General features: G+C 35.8%; 1 protein-coding gene across 1 annotated transcript; it reads left to right on the forward strand.

The window, feature by feature from the left end:
- The first annotated feature begins 9,840 nt into the window (after nt 1–9,840).
- On the forward strand, nt 9,841–14,994 carry LOC123522967 (uncharacterized). Its single transcript, XM_045300516.2, has one exon. It carries the CDS (start codon nt 10,156–10,158, stop codon nt 12,571–12,573), a length of 2,418 nt encoding a protein of 805 aa, XP_045156451.2. The 5' UTR covers nt 9,841–10,155; the 3' UTR covers nt 12,574–14,994.
- Nucleotides 14,995–19,982: the final 4,988 nt, after the last annotated feature.

Here is a 19,982-nt window from a genome sequence, read left to right on the forward strand (position 1 = left end):
ACTGCCATATATATATTTTCGACTTAAAGTGCGATCAATTCTTATTTATGACATCAATTATTGGCAATAATTTATTACATTTTGTTTTTTATATTTTGTTAGTATTTTTTGAATTTTTTTTTTTGCTGGATGCTATTGCGCATGTGATATGAAATTATGGATCGTATCACATGCGCAGAAATTGAAAATAACTATTTTGCGCATGAGATATAAAATCACTGGGGAATATGATATATTATTCAAGTTAAACTAATGGGAAATTTGCATTAGGCATTAATGTGAGGTATAATAATGATCAATATCAGACCATTAGGTTATGCTGCAGTTGAGATAATTAGTCAGCGTACAGTAGGGAAGCAATACTCCATTCACTTGTTTTAATTTCAATAAATTTGTTCATACTGTATACGGTTATATTTGATTTTGCAGCATAGACATGACTTGACGAAAGCAATTTTCCATTTTCTTTTAAAGATGTACTATGTTCATGTTTCCCTTAAGGATTTGATCATAACATGAGCCGCGCCATGAGAAAACCAACATAGCTGCTTTGCGACCAGCATGGATCCTGACCAGCCTGCACATCCGCGCAGTCTGGTCAGGATCCATGCTGTTCGCTAACAGTTTCTCTAATTGCTTTAGGCTTTGAAAGCGAACAACATGGATCCTGACCAGACTGCGCGGATGCGCAGGTTGGTCTGGATCCATGCTAGTCGCAAACCCACTATGTTGGTTTTCTCATGACGCGGCTCACATATTGGTCTAGAAAATCCTCACCAAATATGTTTTCTGACTTATATCTGTATGTTGTACTATGTAATCTCATTAGAAGATCGCGTGACTCACGCTAAATGTTTATTGGTGTGCAAACAAATTTTTACACTTGCGTTAAGATTTAATTTTAGTAACTTTCTCATTAATGTTTCAAATTCAGATTTTCATCTTCATTTTTATCAAACTTTTTACACGAAACTGTTAAGCGCTAGCCACGGTAGCGTTAATTACAGAATATTCATTCAGATCTTAGTTTGTGTTAATTTTACCTGAAAACACAGGGATGCTTGTGCACCAACTGTTTATATTTTGTTGTTAAACGACCTCCTTATTTATTAAATTTGTATGCATTAGCCTCATTTATTTAACCACAACTTGACAATTTTGGCGTGTATTAATATTTGGATATCTTTAACATTTGATAAATTAATTTCCTTTTATTCAAGTAGCATAGTACCAGAAAAGTATGTATATAATACAATTCGAAATACAAAAATCCACTTATACACAAAAAACAGTTCCGACCAATCATTCAAAGACGGTTATAAATTCTAAATAAAAAAATCCGCCATATTGACGTCATAAGTCGACCTTGTCGCGAAATTCAGACTGGCGACAGGGCTTCGAATAAACTTCAGATATTACAGAACAGCCTTGGTATATGCCGCAATTAATCTTCTTTTCCAGTCGCACGAAACCAAACTTATAGCCCTTATCAAACATCTAATCTTACAAAGATAACAAGAAAGAAAATATTGTAGTTCAAAAAGTTTTTAAAGTGCAATACAAACATTACCAACATAAATTAACCGAAGTGTGTGGTTTTTATTTGACAAGAATGGAGTTGACGGTCATGGAAACGTTCTATGAGGATCACAGAACGGCTGATATCAAGAAACAAACGTAATGGCGAAAACAAGACTGTCGATATAAGGCGTGCAAGATGGAAGTGCACAGTGAGCTAAAAGAGCGAAAACATTAAATTGTATGTTCACACAGAGAAAAGAGAAAAAAAAAGATGTCAACACTGTAATAGCCTACAAACATGTTAATGCTATTTGAACTTGTTTTAATTTTGCAAAACATTTTAAAACATGAAATGACAATTTACGTCAATGTATGTTTAATCGTAAGTAAGGGTTTTTTTTCGGGCTTGCCATAAAATGCACAGAGGGGGTGTAACTTAAATAATTCATAAAACGCTTTTCACTATATCTTCCGTTTCATGTTTCAAGCGTGTAACATCATAAAGAGAGGGTAGTGACATACTTTGCCGGCATGACTGTCATAATAACTGTAAGCATGACACCTTTTAATGTTAATCACAGTGAGATTGGGTAATAAATTATTCTAATTAATATCTAATTAATGCCCCGTGGCAAAGATGACCTGTTCCCGCGATATAGCTTCAGGCAACTGGTCAAAAAATAATACATTTTTCTTGTTTCATTTACTTTTGTGCTAGCAAGGTTTGAATGCGATATTGAAAAAGCAGGCTCCTGTCTGTTTACTAAATAGGACTTCAAATATTTGCTCACAGTACCTACTAAGTAATCAGTGGAGTAATCAGTGGAGAGTGAAGAAGAAAATTTATAATGACAGGGCGACCGAAACCCATATACTAGTAAGAGACGATGACTATGGGTTGATTAAAGAAAATAAAACAACATTATCTGGCTATTTTCTTTTGCAGTAAGCCCTAAGACTAGCCATTAGACTTTCAAGATTGTTTTTCTTTTTTGTCAAATTCATTTTCGTAGATTCAAAAGTCAGTCTATTCTTGATTTTATTCCTAGGAAAACGACAAGTGTGGGCATGTTTTTTTCATAACAAAAAAAAAAAAGTCGTTTTTATCTTTACGTAAAAAATAATGTTGTCTTTTTAAAGACAAATTACACGTTACACATGTCACTTTTTCGTAAACAAACGTTTGTCTTTCAAACTTCGCTGACCGTTCTTTTTAAAGATTTCACTCCGTCTGCATAATCAGTCTGGCAAACTAATTGAGGGATAAAAAGGTAAAATGCTAAAATTGATAAAGGAGTATAGCCGCGTAGCAATGTGACACAAGATGTCAGTTAAATGATTGTGTCAAATGAATTCTTGGTTACATTGTTTCGCGTAACTTTGATGTTGAAAGGTTGTAGATGAAAACAGCATTAGAGGGCCTTCGCAAAAGATTTCGTGCTTAAATTAAAGGAGAGCCGCTTGTTTAATGCAGCCTGATGTATTATGTCATGCTGTTTTTGTTTATAAGCTCTGAGCCAATTTACTATCAACCGCCCGTTGCTTAATTAGTTCTTTGTTTCAATCCCTACCGAGTAACCGTAAAAGGTCTCCGTCCGAGTCACATCTGATTCACTAGAAATTGTCTTAACATGCATCGGACATGCTTGAAATTTTGGATTATTTAAGTCTCATCAATGTATCATATATTCATATAATAAATACACTTAAATGAATAGCATTATTATCAAATGCAATACATGTACTATATAAATGTTGCACTACATGTACTATAAACACGCCAGAACGAACCATTATATATTTTCCTCGCTGTTTCATTTATCTTCTTGTCATTGAGTGTGTACAAAACTAGTCCCATTCCGTGTCTCTAGTTACCTCCCCTGACTGAAGTTGTGGACTAGTACAGTACATACTCTGAATATCAACCTGATATGTTGTTATTCAACGTAAGATAATCAGATAATATAATAAACCGTGAATAATTAATGTTTTTACTTTACTGATTAGTTATATTTACTATAATTTTACATAAAAAAATGCGTTATATAAAAATTCGACTGCTTTACTATAATATCAATCTAAATGTTGTTTACATTTAATTTTCCAGTAACAGTGTTGTCACTAACTCTTACAGTGAACATTTGATGTCTTAACACAACTTCCAACAGTTTTCCATAAAAGGATTTTGTCATTTTACGCCAATTTCAGCTGCAAGACTGACATTTTTATTAAAAGCATTATCATAATTTTTGAAACTGCATATTAAATTTTATATCATTAATATAGTTTGCTGTTAATTTGCATTGAAAGACGTTCAAAATATGCTAAAGTTAAATAAGTAAAATGTTATTTGTTTCTCATGAATAATTTTGAAAATATAAGTTCCGACAGTTCTCCGTTCAACCTGCGAAATGCTGTCCGTTTATTTGTCATTTAATTTACAGTGGGGGAAATTGTCTGATCGGGCAATTCGTAGTTACCCCTAAGGCCTTGCCCGATCGGGAAATTTTGCACCAAAATTTGCCAGATCGGGCAAGAAAATGGTCCATTTCTATATATCTTAGAAAAAATAACCTGTGCATAAGGATATTTGACCTAGAGATGATATGAATGCACGTTTCGTATCACAAAGGGTATATCTAAGATCCTACCATTCAAAATGTTTGCTAGTTGTCAAGATTCTGAGATATTCAGCCTTAAAAATTACCAATTCGGTCAGTTTCAATGCATTTTGCTCACTTTCCCATTTTGGCAACTTACTTTCCCAATCAGGAAAGTGAACATATTCTTAATTGTGGGAAACAGCTGGCAAATTCACTAAAAATGCGGCACTGACTTTATGCATAGTGAATGGAAAATTACAAAGGAAGAATGCATTCCTGTTCAACGTAATATTAACAGTAAAGCCCTTAAAAACTTAGACAAAATTGACAAAAATGAGCAATATGCAACTGCTATGTCCTACTGTCGACGGTGTGTTTCTTATGTGGAGAATTGTAGTGAATATCATCGCGCATTAAATGAAGCTCTGCCTAAACAAATGGTAGAAGCATCTTGTGGTACAGATGACACGGACTATGATGATAAATGTAAAATCGACATCAGATGTAATGTACTGCATACACAATGAACATTTTTAGTAGATCCAGTTCATGATCATTCTTTTAAAATACAAATTATTAAATTAAAATTCTTGATAGCAACGGACATGAATTTGAATCGCTTGATTTGATATTTGACTATTTAAAGAAGCATGTACAAATAAAATGTATACTAATACACAATTTTATGAAGTTCTAATTAAATTATATGTGCATTTAATTAAAAACTAAATTAGTCACAACATAAAATAGCATATGAGCCGCCCCATGAGAAAACCGACATAGTGCATTTGCGACCAGCATGGATTCAGACCAGCCCACACACCTGCGCAGTCTGATCTGGATCCAACACCTATGGAAATTAGAGGCACTGTTAGTGAACAGAACTGATCCTGATCAGCCTGCGCCAATATTTCAGTATTGTCACAGGTCCTTCAGAGCCTATTTGGCCAAGTCAACATGAAAGAGGAAGTTCAACCAGTTACGTACATTGTATCTGCCCTTCATCGCCTTAAAAGAAAATCATTGACGACATTCTGATAGGCACAACATTAAAGTATCCAGCTATACACAACCAAATGCATATTACCGTAAGTACAACTACACCATGCACACTGAAATTAAAACTGTTTTACTCACTCTAATTCAAATTTGCACCAATTTGCATATGTTCAAATGTTTTTGTTTCTATTTGCAGATTGAGGGTGCTAGTGATAGAACGCCGATAACTCTTGCGACAATGCCTGGTCAAACCATGAACTATAATGAACCGATTTAAAAGAATCAAACATTTATAGATTTGCTGCAATTTACTCTCTGGAAGTCACTTTCCTGATTGGGAAAGTTACTTTCCCGATCTGGAAAGAAAGTTGCCAAAACGGGAAAGTGAAGTTTTAAGGCTCAATATCTCAGAATCTAGACAATGAAAAAATATTTTAAACGGTAGGATCTTAGATATACCCTTTGTGATACGAAACATGCATTCAGATCATCTCTAGGTCAAATTTCCTTATGCACAGGTTATTTTTTCAAAGGTATATAAAAATGGACTATTTTCTTGCCCGATCTGGCAATTTCCCGATCGGGCAAGGTGTTAGGGGAATCACCTAATTGCCCGATCGGACAATTTCCCCCACCGATTTATAAATCAGTAAAGAATTTAGTAATAGGTAATGTGTTGAGTTTTAAGAAGGTATCACAAATTTTATTTCTACTTTGTTTTAATCAATATAATTAAATAGTCCGTGAAATTAAGTTTAAACTACAATACAGAGTTTTGAAATAAAAAGTACAATCGCTGTCCTAAACGAATCCTACATGTTAAGACAAAATTATTAATAGTGTTCAACTTTTCTAAATTTTTGTGAACACAAAAACATAAATGACAAAAGGGACACAAACAAAAACTTAACCACAATAGGTATTGTTATGTACAAAAAAACCGGACATTTCCGACTTTTTTTGATATGATATGCAAACTATCTTCTTTTCTCTTACAGCCTATAATTCATTTGTTGTCCGTGCGCCAATAGAATTGTCGAGTTTTACGAGAAATTGCTTCATAAAACAAAATTTAAACGAATAAAATATATGGCACATCTGTCATATACATACAGATAGCGAAATGCAAATGATGCTAAATAACTCTCATTTGTTATAACTGACACTGAATGCTTCTTGAATGTATATAATGTCATATAGGAATGGAGAGCTACAGTAAGGAAACAGCAAAATGTGCTTAAATTTTTGGCGAAAATCAAATTTGATATTATTAGTTAAGTGTCGCCTTTGTGCTTAGATACCAACAGTATACAACGTCTTATCATTGAGCTTACATACGCAAGAATCAATATCCTCCATATGAAACGATGTAATGTCGTTGTTGAATTCAAATATTTTCAAGACTCAATATTCCAGTAGTAAACGCTGTAATGTCGTCGTTGAACTTGCAGTAAACGATGTCATATAACGTTGTAGAGCTTAGCTACAGACACCAAATATACAATTAATATTCCAGCAAAAACGATGCAATGTCGTCGTTGAGCTCTAGTAGAGTTAATTACCAGAATAAAATATTTCCAGCAAAAACGATGCAATGTCGTCGTTGACTAGTACACAGAATCAATTTTCAGCAGTAAAACGGTGTATACGTTGCACTCACATAACCAAATCATATTTTCAGCAGTAAACGATGCAATGTCGTCGTTGCACTTAGATATACCAGAATCAATTTTCCAGCAATAAACGATGCAATGTCGTCGTTGCACTTAGATATACCAGAATCAATATTTCCAGCAATAGTCGTTGAGCTTAGATACACCAGAATTAATATTTCCAGCAGAAAATGCTGTACATAATGTCGTCGTTGAACTTACAAGAATCAATATTTCTAGCAGTAAACGATGTTATAACGTTGTGAGCTCAGCTACACCAAAATCAGTATTTCCAGCAGTAAACGATGAAATGTCGTCGTTGCACTTAGATATACCAGAATCAATATTTCCAGCAATAAACGATGCAATGTCGTCGTTGCACTTGGATACACCAAAATCAATATTTCCAGCAGTAAACGATGCAATGTCGTCTTTGCACTTAGACATACCAGAATCAATATTTCCAGCAGTAAACGATGCAATGTCGTCGTTGCACTTAGATATACCAGAATCAATATTTTCCAGCAGTAAACGATGCAATGTCGTCGTTGCACTTAGATATACCAGAATCAATATTTCCAGCAATAAACAATGCAATGTCGTCGTTGCACTTAGATACACCAGAATCAATACTTCCAGCAGTAAAAGATGCAATGTTGTCGTTGCACTTAGATACACCAGAATCAGTATTTCCTATGGTATGTCAAACGTTGCTAAATTATATATGTATGTCATTATTCTTGTATGTTTGTTATTGTTATTCAATGTCGTGTCATTCATATTCTAAAATTTGCTATTGTTATTGTATATGTTGTTATACTTATGGTATGTTCGATATTCTTATGGTAAAAGTCATTATTGTTATTCTATATTTCGTTATTGTTATTGTATCTTTGATATTGTTATTCAATGTTCGATATTCTTATTGTAAAAGACGTTACTGTTGTTGTATATTCATTATTGTTTTTGTAAGAATGATATTCTTATTGTATTAGCGATTTCCCGCGATATAAATAGTACAGCGACACTATACAAATACAATCACATAACATAGAATAAGAATGACACGTTTTGTAAATAGAATCGTCAGATATTGAACAACAATGATGACTATTACCAATAAGAATAAACGAACTATACGACATAATAAGTTAATATACGACAAAATAGAATAACAATGATGTAAGACTTAGAATATGAATGATACGAATTGAATAACAATATCAAAGATGGAATAAGAATAATGAAATATAGAATAACAATAATGACTTTTAGAATATGAATGACAAGACATTGAAGAACAATAACAAACATACAATAATAATAACATACATATATAATTTAGCAACGTTTGACATGCCGTAATTTCCAGCAGTAAACGATGTAAAACTACATTTATAGATTAAAATGTGAAAGGCCAACATAAAATGATTTATTTTAGGGTGATTGTAAAGAAAGTTCTGAAACATATTAATCACTCTCGATACCTCATTTCTGATGGAATCCATCGCCACGAGGTCATGACAGAACAGACGCAAATTTCCCTTTCAATGCTGAGCGCCAAGCAAGGGAGCTACTGGTACGATTTTTTCACGTCTCTGGTACGGCACGGCCAGAAATCGAACGCACGGCCTCCCGCACTCGTGGCGAACGTTCTTTCACCAGGCTATCGAGGCGGTAAAAGAATATTGTTTATGTCAGATCGCTCGTTTCATTATGTGATATGAGGCTGAAGACAAAGATCATAGGTGGGAAGAGAAAACGGAGATATTCGGGCTTCGAGATAAAATACAAAAGGGTTATTATAACAGTAGCTTGATCTGGGATGCAGTATTCGGCTCGAGTGGATTTTGCCAGATCGGATCTCACTCGGCGCGCAAGCGCCGAGTGTGATCCGACCTTGCAAAATCCGCGAGAGCCGAATACAAAGTCCCAGATCCAGCAACTGTTATAATGACCCTTTTATTATATACCTTTACCATTTTGATTCTTGTTTTATTCTTGAACGAAATCTTCAATGTTTATCGATATTAAATGGAACTTTTTATGTGCGCTATAGAAATGTGCCGGGTCGTGCATATTAATGAAAATAGTCCGGCAGCATACAATACGGAAGGTACAATACGGAATTTAAAAGGCACAATACGGAATTTTTGTCTGTCTGATCATATTTAATTGTAAAATACAAGCCATTTTTTTTACAGAATTTATATAGGTATATAATAAATGAAAGATCCACGTGACTAGAGAGATAAAATGAATACCACATTATGAATTGAAGGAAAAATTAACGATTTCTATATTTTAATGTCCGTGTGAAGAGCATCCGATCTTAATCATTTAGCATTATGCTATAGTCGGATATTTCCTTAATCATTACAAACGTCGCTGAAAGGAAAACAACGTAGTACAACGTCAGCTTAAAATGCTTTCATTATTTCCTGAAAATTGTCTAACAGGCATTTAAACATTTCTGTCATGAATTGTCTAACCACACTTCTAATATCCGCCGCGCGGAATGACAAATGGTGCCGCACAGTAAAGTGACGTCATATTAAATATGTCATGAAAAGACTTTTATTCCCAATTGTGGTCAGTATTAAATTTAGTTCGTATTTTTCACTAAGATATTTTCAAGTTTAATATTTAAAGGACGAAGTTTGGCAAAACTTGCATCTTTATAAATACAAATCTCATTCGTTAGGCACCTTTATAATAAAATTAGGCATTTTTATGTTTCTATATTTTTCTAATGCGGATGTCCTCTGTTTTTTAAGCACGACTGTTCAACAGTTAAAAATTATGACAGATGTTCGGCTACAACAGGCCCGTCTCATCTATATATATTACAATTTAACCACTAATGACATTTTGTTTTCTCGTGTTATTACAATTAAATTAACTATGTAAGATATATTAATAAACAAAGGTCCACATGTTTAAATATATGTTTTGTCTTCAGATCTAACAAACCTGGTTTACTGTTTGCCTGCAGGCGAAAGGATGAGGTGTCGTTATAATTTCACTGCGGTATAAAAAGCTTTCGCTGACAGGCAGCCGAAGAAGTTAACTGTTTTTGGTGGTGTGTGATGAAGTCAGTTACCACGCGCACACGTAACCAGACGCGACAATTTTGGAGAAAGTGGTAAAGTCGTCTGCTTGCGACTTTGCAGAAGTTCCCAAAATTTGTTGGTTGCTTAACCTGTTTAGTATTGTAAAGAATGGATTTATAATAAATAGTTCTGACAACCATACAGTGATTTACAGCGGAAAATAGGGAAGTGTGTGTGTGTGTGTGTGTGTAGTGACTAAAATAAATAGCTGGAGATAAAATATGAATTATAGAATCTTACATTAATCTCCTTCTCCTGTTTTCAACAATGATTATGGGATTTAAATTGTGGACTATTTTAAGCGTTCTGCTGTGCTTGACAGATTTGGCGTGTGTGATATCAAAGAGTCCTTCAGCGTGTCAGCAATGTTTACAAAGTTCTAAGTGTCAACCTCCGGACTGCTTCTGTTGCCGAGACGAGCTTAAAATACCGAATATGACACTTTCTCAAATACCTCAAATTGTATTTTTCACTTTCGATGATGCCGTAACAGACCAAGTGTCCGGATTTTATAATCAACTATTTCACAGGTCGCGGAAAAATCCTAACGGTTGCCCAATATCAATGACGTTATTTATTTCGCACGATAATACAAAATATAGACTGGTAGCCGAATTTTACAGAAAAGGAATGGAAATAGCCTCGCACAGTGTCACACACAACACGATGAACGGTACAAACTTCTTCCAGGAAGCAAAGGCTCAGAAGGAAAATTTAGCAAAGCTAGCAGACATTCCTGTGCACGAAATCACCGGCTGGCGAAGCCCTTTCCTTAAACCTACGGGCGATCTTCAACCAGATGCCCTGAAGAAACTTGGTTACAACTACGACGCAACACTTACATTTAGCAAAAGAAGCTTTCGAGAAAAGCCACCAGGTCCGTTTACTTTAGATTTTGGCTATCCATACGAGTGTCAGGTAAAACCCTGCCCGAAGCACAAACATCCAGGATTTTGGGAAGTGCCAGTGGTGTCTTTGTTAGATTACAAACAGGCTTATGATTGCGTTTATGTTGATGGATGTATGAATGCTCCACCTGATGAAGATACTGCGTACCAGTTTTTATGGGAAAATTTTCATAATTATTACACAACAACAAGAATGCCTTTTGGAATAAATATGCATCCATCCTGGTTTTTCTACCCAGATCGTCTTAAAGCAATGGATCGATTTATACAAAAACTAGCGTCTTTAAATGATGTATATATAATAAGTGCTAACAGGATGCTTGAATGGCTGAAAAGACCAACACCTCTTCAAGATCTTCATTCATTCACCCCGTGGGCTTGTGACGGAAGTGAAAAGTCGTTTCAGACAGGCCCACGACTCGTGAAAACAAATCTACCTCCTCCACCTCCACCAAGATCTTTCATTTCGTGGACAAATAGTCCTCCAGTGACAAATTATACCCCTGCTCCTCCCGCACGCAGACGAACTGTTACAAAAATGAGACTCTTTACACCAGCTTTTCATAAGAATGAGTCAACGCGATTCAATCCGACGCAGGAAAGGAAGAATTTATTTACGCTAGACCTATCTAACACCAGAAGACGCCAACCATTTCCACAGAGAAATACTAACTGGAGGCAAAGACAAGCATTAAACTCTAACCTTGTCCCTCGCAGTCCCGTTGTTCGACTTCGTACCAGGCGACCTGAAATGCGCACACGCCTACCGGATATACCTCCACCAATAATACCACGATTAACTCAGCAGGAGCGACTCGACCAGCACGAAAAGCATATGACACGCAGACGACTTTTGGAAGAGCAAAAGCGCCAGAAAGAGATCGTAGAACAACGACAAATACAGCAACGCCACCAAGAACTTTTAGAACAACAAAGACAGCAAGAATTAGCAGAAAAGCAACGCCATGAAGCTATGCGTCAACAAAATGAGAACACAAATCAACCGAGAATTTTATGGAAACCTTCGGCAATATCGGCTGATGCCTCACAAGATTCCGCTCGTCCTGCAAACAATAGACGCACGTGGAAGCCTAAAATTCACCAAGAAACCGTTAAGGTTTGGCCACTTCTAGGTCAATCATTTGCAGGTTCGCAGAATCGTATACAAGACCGACCAAGGGCTTCGCGTAATAGACAACGTGATCGGTTCAACACACGGCAATTTATTGTACCAGATATACAACGGTCAACAAATGCCAGATTTGCGGAAGTCACACCGTCTGCAGTACCAGCACCGAGACGAAATATAAACAGGTTTACCGAGTCACCCCGCCATGTATGGTATGCTGATATGAGGTCCAGATTTGGACCAATCACGAATGGTCCACGCTTTAGCCGCGGAGGATCAAACCGTAGACCCGGCTTCGTAGGAACAACACCTAGGCCTAGAAACTCCGGTAGTTCTTCGCAGCGACAACGCCGTATTCAACCGCAGGAGCTTTCAAATGATTCTGTCATCAGGCGGCGTGAGCGGGAGGAACGGATTCGCCAACAACAGTCTAGAGATCGTAGGGGCAGGCGTTTAACAAATACTTTAACAAACAGTATAAGTAATGACTTGAATAGAGACATACCTTCATTAACTATACGGGACAGAACGGTTAACGATATACCACCACCTAGTCGTAGTATTTATACCAGAAACCTACTTCATCCCACGGTCGCCCAACAATTAGCATGGAACAGTTTTATCAGGCAAATGCTTGGACCTCATTGAAGATAATCCGAATAGCAAAACTGTTAATACCTAAAAATCCAACCACGAACGTATAAAATAGTGTTAATATTAAATCAGTTAAGAGTGCTTCTGCAGAACAATGAGACACAAATGATGATAAAAAGATAAGAAAACCGCTGCCTCTTGACTGTCCTTCGTCAATCGTTCCCGACGAGGCTGCAGTACAAAAAAAAGAAACCTAACAAACTTTCATATGTTCAAAGGAAATACTAGATGAAATACTGAACTAACACAAATAACAGAACATGAATGCTCCAGTTTAACAAAAGAAATGTTGAGTCGAGATATTTCTGTAAATTATTACACATAAACATTCTTACGGAATATAAAATCATCAGCGTAATATGAGCTGTGAGGTACTAAAATCGTGAATGTGGGATTTTCAGGAAATCAATGTTTTATTCGGGGCAAAACCTACGGTATATTTTAATATATATAGCGAAGCTGATGAAATATTGTGTAATTTTCTTCACAGGAATATGACTTATGTACGTATGAAAGTAAATCAGTTTCGCAAGTCATATCTAGGTGTGCACAGTTTTTAGTAAGAAGTTGAACCACTATTGTGACTACAGTAATAAAAAGATACTTTCCCTAACAATACCTTACGAGTTTATTGCGGTGATTGTGACGTTAATTGACAAAAAGGACGCAGAATTACAGGAAAGAAGATGATAAATCAAAAGCCGACATATTAATGGACACTTTCTAGCTTAACTCCACTTTTGATGAATTATGAAGCAATAATATGTTTGGATGTGGACATTTTTAAAAGACGTTTTTGTTAAAGAGACTTAGCTCTAATAGTATGCCTTTTGTATATAAAAATGAAAAATACGAAGTACTTACTAACTTCGCGCTGCTTTTGAAATTAACAAACTTTTGTGAGCCGTCACATAAAAAGGGACAGCCTGTTGTAAATCATAAACGAGCGGACGCCGTACAGCAACTTGGCATTGTGTCGATTTGCATTTATGAACTTATTTTACTTGACGGCGAACATTCTATTTTATATTATGAGTAGTTTTAGCTGTTTGTTAAGTGATAAATACTATGCGCAGTTAAGCTAACATAAACACAGAGATTAGTTCTTAATATTCGAGGGAACCATACATACTTTATTTCTTTCAACATATGTTTGCAGAATTGTCAAAATTGCCGTCTCTGAATGCCTTGAAGAGCGACTGGTAAATAAACATTGTTTGCGCTGTATTGAAATGAAAATAAATCTTAAATGTTTACTAATTAATTACTAAACGTTTTGCCATAAAATGTGTTAATCTAATGCGCGGTTAATTCAAATTCATTAAAATGCGATTACGGAAGCAAAGGCGAATTCGATTTGCATCAATCCAGAATCTAAACTAAGCATTTCCCGATATCTTATGCAGGTCATTGACAATTGTTACATTGATCATATGTTTTTTGTTTATATATAATATTATTTATTCTATGGGTCACATTGACTTTTAAATATTTTAATATAATTTATGCTTTGGGTCACATTGACTTTTAAGTGTTTCACCACATGCTATTGTCTATATTTTCTTGTTTGAAATTTTAATGCCAGTAGCAAAGGCCCGGGAGGTATATAGTGTTTGAACCGTCCGTCTTCCGTCCGTCCAAGCAAACGAGAGGACATTTTGTGGGTACTGAGGACAATAGGTAATGGTATATTTTTTTCATTCTGTACTGCTTATAGGGTACTTTCTGTCGCTTGTTGGGTACTTTGTAATAAAAGAAATTCCCAACAAATATTCGTTAGTAAGAAAGTCCGCCCGTCAGTCCATCACACTTTCTTGTGTTCTAAACTCCTCCTACAGTTTCCAAACAGTTGAATGGAACTTGGTTTATATTATCAACATGAAGTGGACATGTGCATATTTTTGGAACTTTCATGTCTGAGTGTTTTTTCCTGAAGTTTTGGGCCTTTTTGAACTTTGAAATCATTACAACTATATCAGAACATTGTACACTCATCTCCTGCAACAGTTTCTATTCAACTGAAATGAAACTTGGTAAACATCAGCACAATGATGCGGGCAAGCAAATATCATTGTGATGTTAAAGTCAGATTGTTTTTTTTTCCGGAGCTATGGCTCTGTTGTTAACTTTATTTTTTATTGTATAGGGCATTTTCAGGGGACATGTGTCATAGAAGGTTGACATCATTCTTGTTCTGTCATCATTTCATAAAGAATTCGTTACAATTTTCAAAGAAGTAGTTCGTTGGAACGCTACAATTTAAGTTGGTTTTTTTTTCAAATTTATGTTATTACATGTATGGATGGGTTATAGCGTTTGTTAAAAATTTGAATCGTTTTAACTTCATTTTATGCACTTTAAGTAAAGTTACTTTGTAAACAGTTTCATAGAAACCTATTTAAATGTTAAGTATTATATTATGTTGTTTTTTGTTGTTTATTCTTTTAAAAAATAATTAAAAAAATTATTACAAAAATTGAGTAAAGATAATTTCTAATCTACAAAGGTCTTGGTAGGATGTCTAGCATTTTTTTTTATATTAAGTTTCAGTAATGTAAAATTGCTTCATTATATATCTTAAATATAGGAAAGTTATCTGTTTGTATTTTTTCTCAGGTTTATAACCACGTTTTGTATACCACAAACCCTTGTGTCTTACACAGTACTTGTAGATAATAAGTGAATTGTACAAAGATCCATTGAGTCTTTCAGTATAGTTAAATATATGAGCCATGCCATGGGAAAACCAACATAGTGGCTTTGCGACCAGCATGGATCCAGACCAGCCTGCGCATCCGCGCAGTCTGGTCAGGATCCATGCTGTTCGCTAACAGTTTCTCCAATTCGAATAGGCTTTGAAAGCGAACAGCATGGAGCCTGACCAGACTGCGCGGATGCGCAGGCTGGTCTGGATCCATGCTGGTCGCACACCCACTATGTTGGTTTTCTCATGGCACGGCTCATATCTCAAAATCTTCATTATGATTTGTAAGATGTAATGAATAAATATAAATTGCATATTTCATACATGAAAAAAATATCTGGCGAGTTGTTGTATATATTATTCCAATTCAAAGTGTCCGTGATACTCAAGCTTAGCAACACAGAACTGCTGAATGCATCATTGAACTGTATGGCTGTGAAATTCTTCGATGTAAGACTCTATGTCCAATCAAACTGTACTACCTTAGCCCCTTGCTCTGCTAAATTTCTTTCAACTCGGACAGTGCCATTAACTTTCAAAAGGGGTGCTTAGCAAAAAGATACCGACTGAATGGCGAACAGTGCAGATCTTGATCAGAGTGCACGGATGTACAGTCTGATCATGATCTACACTGGTCAGAAAGGCAGAATCAGTCGTGTCCAGCATGATAAGGGTTAACAAAAGTACAACACATTAAAATAGAATTGTAATCCCCTATGTTTATAATAGCACTAGCTTGTAAGATTAGCTGCGAAAAATTTGAAACATAAAAATATGGACTTCTGTGGATCTACTGGAGAATGGCCAGAGGAGTTATAGTGAACAGATAGAAGTTTTTTAGAGTTATAGCGAACAGATAGAAGTTTTTTTTTCTTTTAATTTCCCCAATCAGTGATATTCCAAACTGAAAACCTTGTTACTACAAAATGTTCATTAAAGGACAGTCCTATTTTATACAAAGGCAAAAAACGTGGAGAAACGTTTGTACTTTTTGTTTAGATCAAGAAAACATGCGTGTACGGTTGAGCTGTAGGAAAAGTTCGTGTTTTGATGACAGGTGAACACACGATGCTTTAGGGTTGTAATTTCCTGGATCGTGCCGCCTGTCATGCCTAATTATTCATTTCATACTTTTCTTATTTTACCAAATTACGCATAAAAAGGTGAAAAACAAGCAAAAAGAAACGAATGTTTAACTGTGTATAGATAAAACACCATAATTGAGCCGCGCCATGAGAAAATCAACATATTGGCTTTGCGACCAGCATGGATCCAGACCAGCCTGCGCATCCGCGCAGTCTGGTCAGGATCCATGCTGTTCGCTAACAGTTTCTCTTATTCCAATAGGCTTTGAAAGCGAACAGCATGGACCCTGACCAGACTGCGTGGATGCGCAGGCTGGTCTGGATCCATGCTGGTCGCAAAGCCACTGTGTTGGTTTTCTCATGGCGCGGCTCAATTTGGTTTTGTCCCTTCATGTTATATTCCAACAAAACAGAGTAGCGCGTATATCATAAATCACTTTACCATTGTTTTTGTAAATTTTGTTCATAAATATGAGAAATTTACAATAAGATTGACCTTTAATATCATTGGTAAAAATATTTTTGTCAATAAAATCAAATTATCGAGTTTTCACTATAGCCATGCAGTGACTTAACCTTTAGCCTGCTGGGCGCAAGTGATTCTGCCTTTGCGACCAGTGCAGACCAACATCAGCCTGCACATCCGTGCAGTCTGATCATGGTCTGCACTGTTCGCTATTCAGTCAGTAAATTTTCAGTGAACACCCCTTCGAATAATAAATGGTACTGTCCAATTTGACTGATGAACCAGTCCATTTTAGAAATTTAGAAGGGTAAAGGTTAAGCTGAAAAGGAGTAATCTAATGACAGCATGTTCAGCTCTTCCACTTATTCTAGCTTAAGCAAAATTTTCTAAGTTAAAAAAGGGACATAATTTTACAAAAACGTTGACTAGTGTTACGAAACTTGCCATTTGAAGTCATCTCATGATAGGAAAAACCTGTGGAGAATCTGAATGATTTGGTCAAGTAGGTTCTGATGATTATTTTTAATGTTAAAATTATATGTTTAAAAAATGCATAACTTTAATAAAAAAGGTGGAGCTATGTAACTTGCCCTGTTATGTCATCTCATGATGCCAAAGACATGTGTAAAGTTTGAAAGCATTTTATGCAGTAATATTTGAGAAACTTGCTTAATGACTAAGTTAAAAAGGGGCATAATTTTGACAAAACAAAAGCTAGAGTTATGTCACGTGTCCTGTTAGGTCATTTAAAAGCATTGTGCCTAGTAGTTTAACAGAAATCTGCTTACAAGCACCCTTTTAACCGAAAATTCTAAGTCAAACAAAGGCATAATTTGACAAAATAAAAGCTAGAGTTATGTTACTTGTCCTGGGAACTCATCTCAGGATGCAAAAGAAATGTTAGAAGTTTGAAAGAATTTGGCCTTGTAGTTTCTGAGAAACATGCTTACTTGCAAAACTTTACCCTGAAATTCTGAGTTAAAAAGGGATCATAATATTGACCAAATGAAAGCTATAGCTATATAACTTGTCCTGGAAGGTCATCTAATGATGCCAAAGACATATGCGAAGACTGAATGCATTTGGCCGAGCAGTTTTTGAGAAAAACATGTTTACATGCAAACCTTTTGCGGCCGACGAAAGGGTGATTATTACAAAAGCGTACTGTTTGAAAAATATCTGTTAACACACGTTTGTTTCTTCTGTTAAAACACCCCCCGAATATGCTAGAATATATATATCATATATCATATCACGATATGTCATATCATATCATATCATAAAGGACATAACTTTTAGTAAAATTAAAAATAAACTTACAACAAAAAAATATGTACAGAAAAAACAACATTAAAAACCCAAAGGACAACAAAAAGCAACGAAGTTTTACCTTGTTTTTAAAACTAATGTACAATTTAAAAGTTTGTGTCAATTCTTCGAGGAGTATAATGAAAGGAAACGTGCCTAAATCTGACTAAAACAGCGGCTCGTTACTGGAATACAAGAAAACGTGCCAGAAAACGTGCCAGAAAAGTGACAAGAAAGAATAAAACTGAATACAATCCTATGAGTGAGATAGTACTGTTGTCAAAATACTTATGTAAATGTAGAATCTATTTTTAAACAGTACTTTTACAAGTCTTAAATCTGCACATGCATGTAAACTTGTCATAAATATTGTGACTCACCTAGACAAAAACTCTTTTATTTTGGACAATTTTGGTACGAAAGTATAATTAAAATGTAAATGAACTTTCTTTCATTTTTACATCATACAACAAAAAAATGTGGTTTTCTATATTGCTTTGTTCTTAATCTTAAAGTAAACCTACGAATGTTGACAGCGGCATTGATATATAGATGCAGCTACCGACGAAAGCGATGTTTTCATATATATATAAAACATTATAATTTGTGGTCAACGTGTGCGTCTGTCATATTCTCAAATGAAATTTACAATTTACTTTTTCCATGTTCATTTGAAACATTATGAAACTATACAAAAATTCTAGCATGACTCGATTTGTTAAATAAAGAATGAAGATAAGCGTTGTATATTCATAAAACAATCTTAAGTCTTCCACGTGGTTTATCGTCTGATTTAGCACGGTTCACAGTTCAGATGCGTACGACATGAATCAGGAAGGTATTAGCCCAAGCGGTAAACACATTGGCATAGGAGCGATTTCAATGTAGGGGGCGGGGGTAGAGGGGAGGAGCCGTGAATGGGGGCCCAGTCGTACGACACGAATCAGGAAGATGCTAGCTCGAGCGGTAAAAACATTGGCATAGGAGCGATTTCAATGTTGGGGCGCGGGGGAGAGGGGAGGAGCAATGGGGGCCCAGCCGGTAAACCTACCCAGATTTTCCCCGAAAACGTTCGGACAACCCTTACTAACCATAGACATCACATAAGATCATTATCAATGCTCTCTCAAAAATCAGGTTTCATGGGGAAAAAAGGGAGTGGGGGAGTGGGGTGTGGAAATCATATGTCGCACCTCAAAACTTTCAAAACTGGGTGGGGGGTGACCTGTCAGCTGCAGAACTCGTACATATTTTTCGATACAAAGCTAGTAACGTGTAATTATGCATATTTGTTAATTATTACATTGATAATAAACAATGCCCATTTATCTGCAGTGGCTAATAAAGAACGCCTGATTATCTGTACTGTTGCCTTCCTGATATTCTACGAACAGAATATAGCATTTCGTCAATTAAAATCTAATCGCTGACTTATTTCTGACTGTACAAATTAAACTTGATGAGACCGGTGAGATAACATTATGACGTCACTTATAACGTCAAATTATCGCATGACGTCCGTTTCATTTCTTCGTCTTCTCGTTAAAACTCGTTCTTTAGCTGCACAATATCATTCCGCTAAAGAACGAGTCATTATAACAGTAGCTAGATCTGGGATTTTGTATTCGGCTCTCATGGATTTTGCAAGGTCGTGGATTTTGCGCGCCTCGTGAGATCCGATCGGGCAAAAATCCACTCGAGCCAAATACAGCATCCTAGATTGAGCTACTGTTATAATAACCCTATAATAACCCTATTATACAGCGACGGTCCCTGCAGTGTTCATTTTGATGTCAAGAACGGGAATTTAAGTGTCAATATTGACGGACCCCAAACACAA

This window comes from Mercenaria mercenaria, chromosome 8 (assembly GCF_021730395.1).
Source record: "Mercenaria mercenaria strain notata chromosome 8, MADL_Memer_1, whole genome shotgun sequence".
Classification (NCBI taxonomy): domain Eukaryota; kingdom Metazoa; phylum Mollusca; class Bivalvia; order Venerida; family Veneridae; genus Mercenaria; species Mercenaria mercenaria.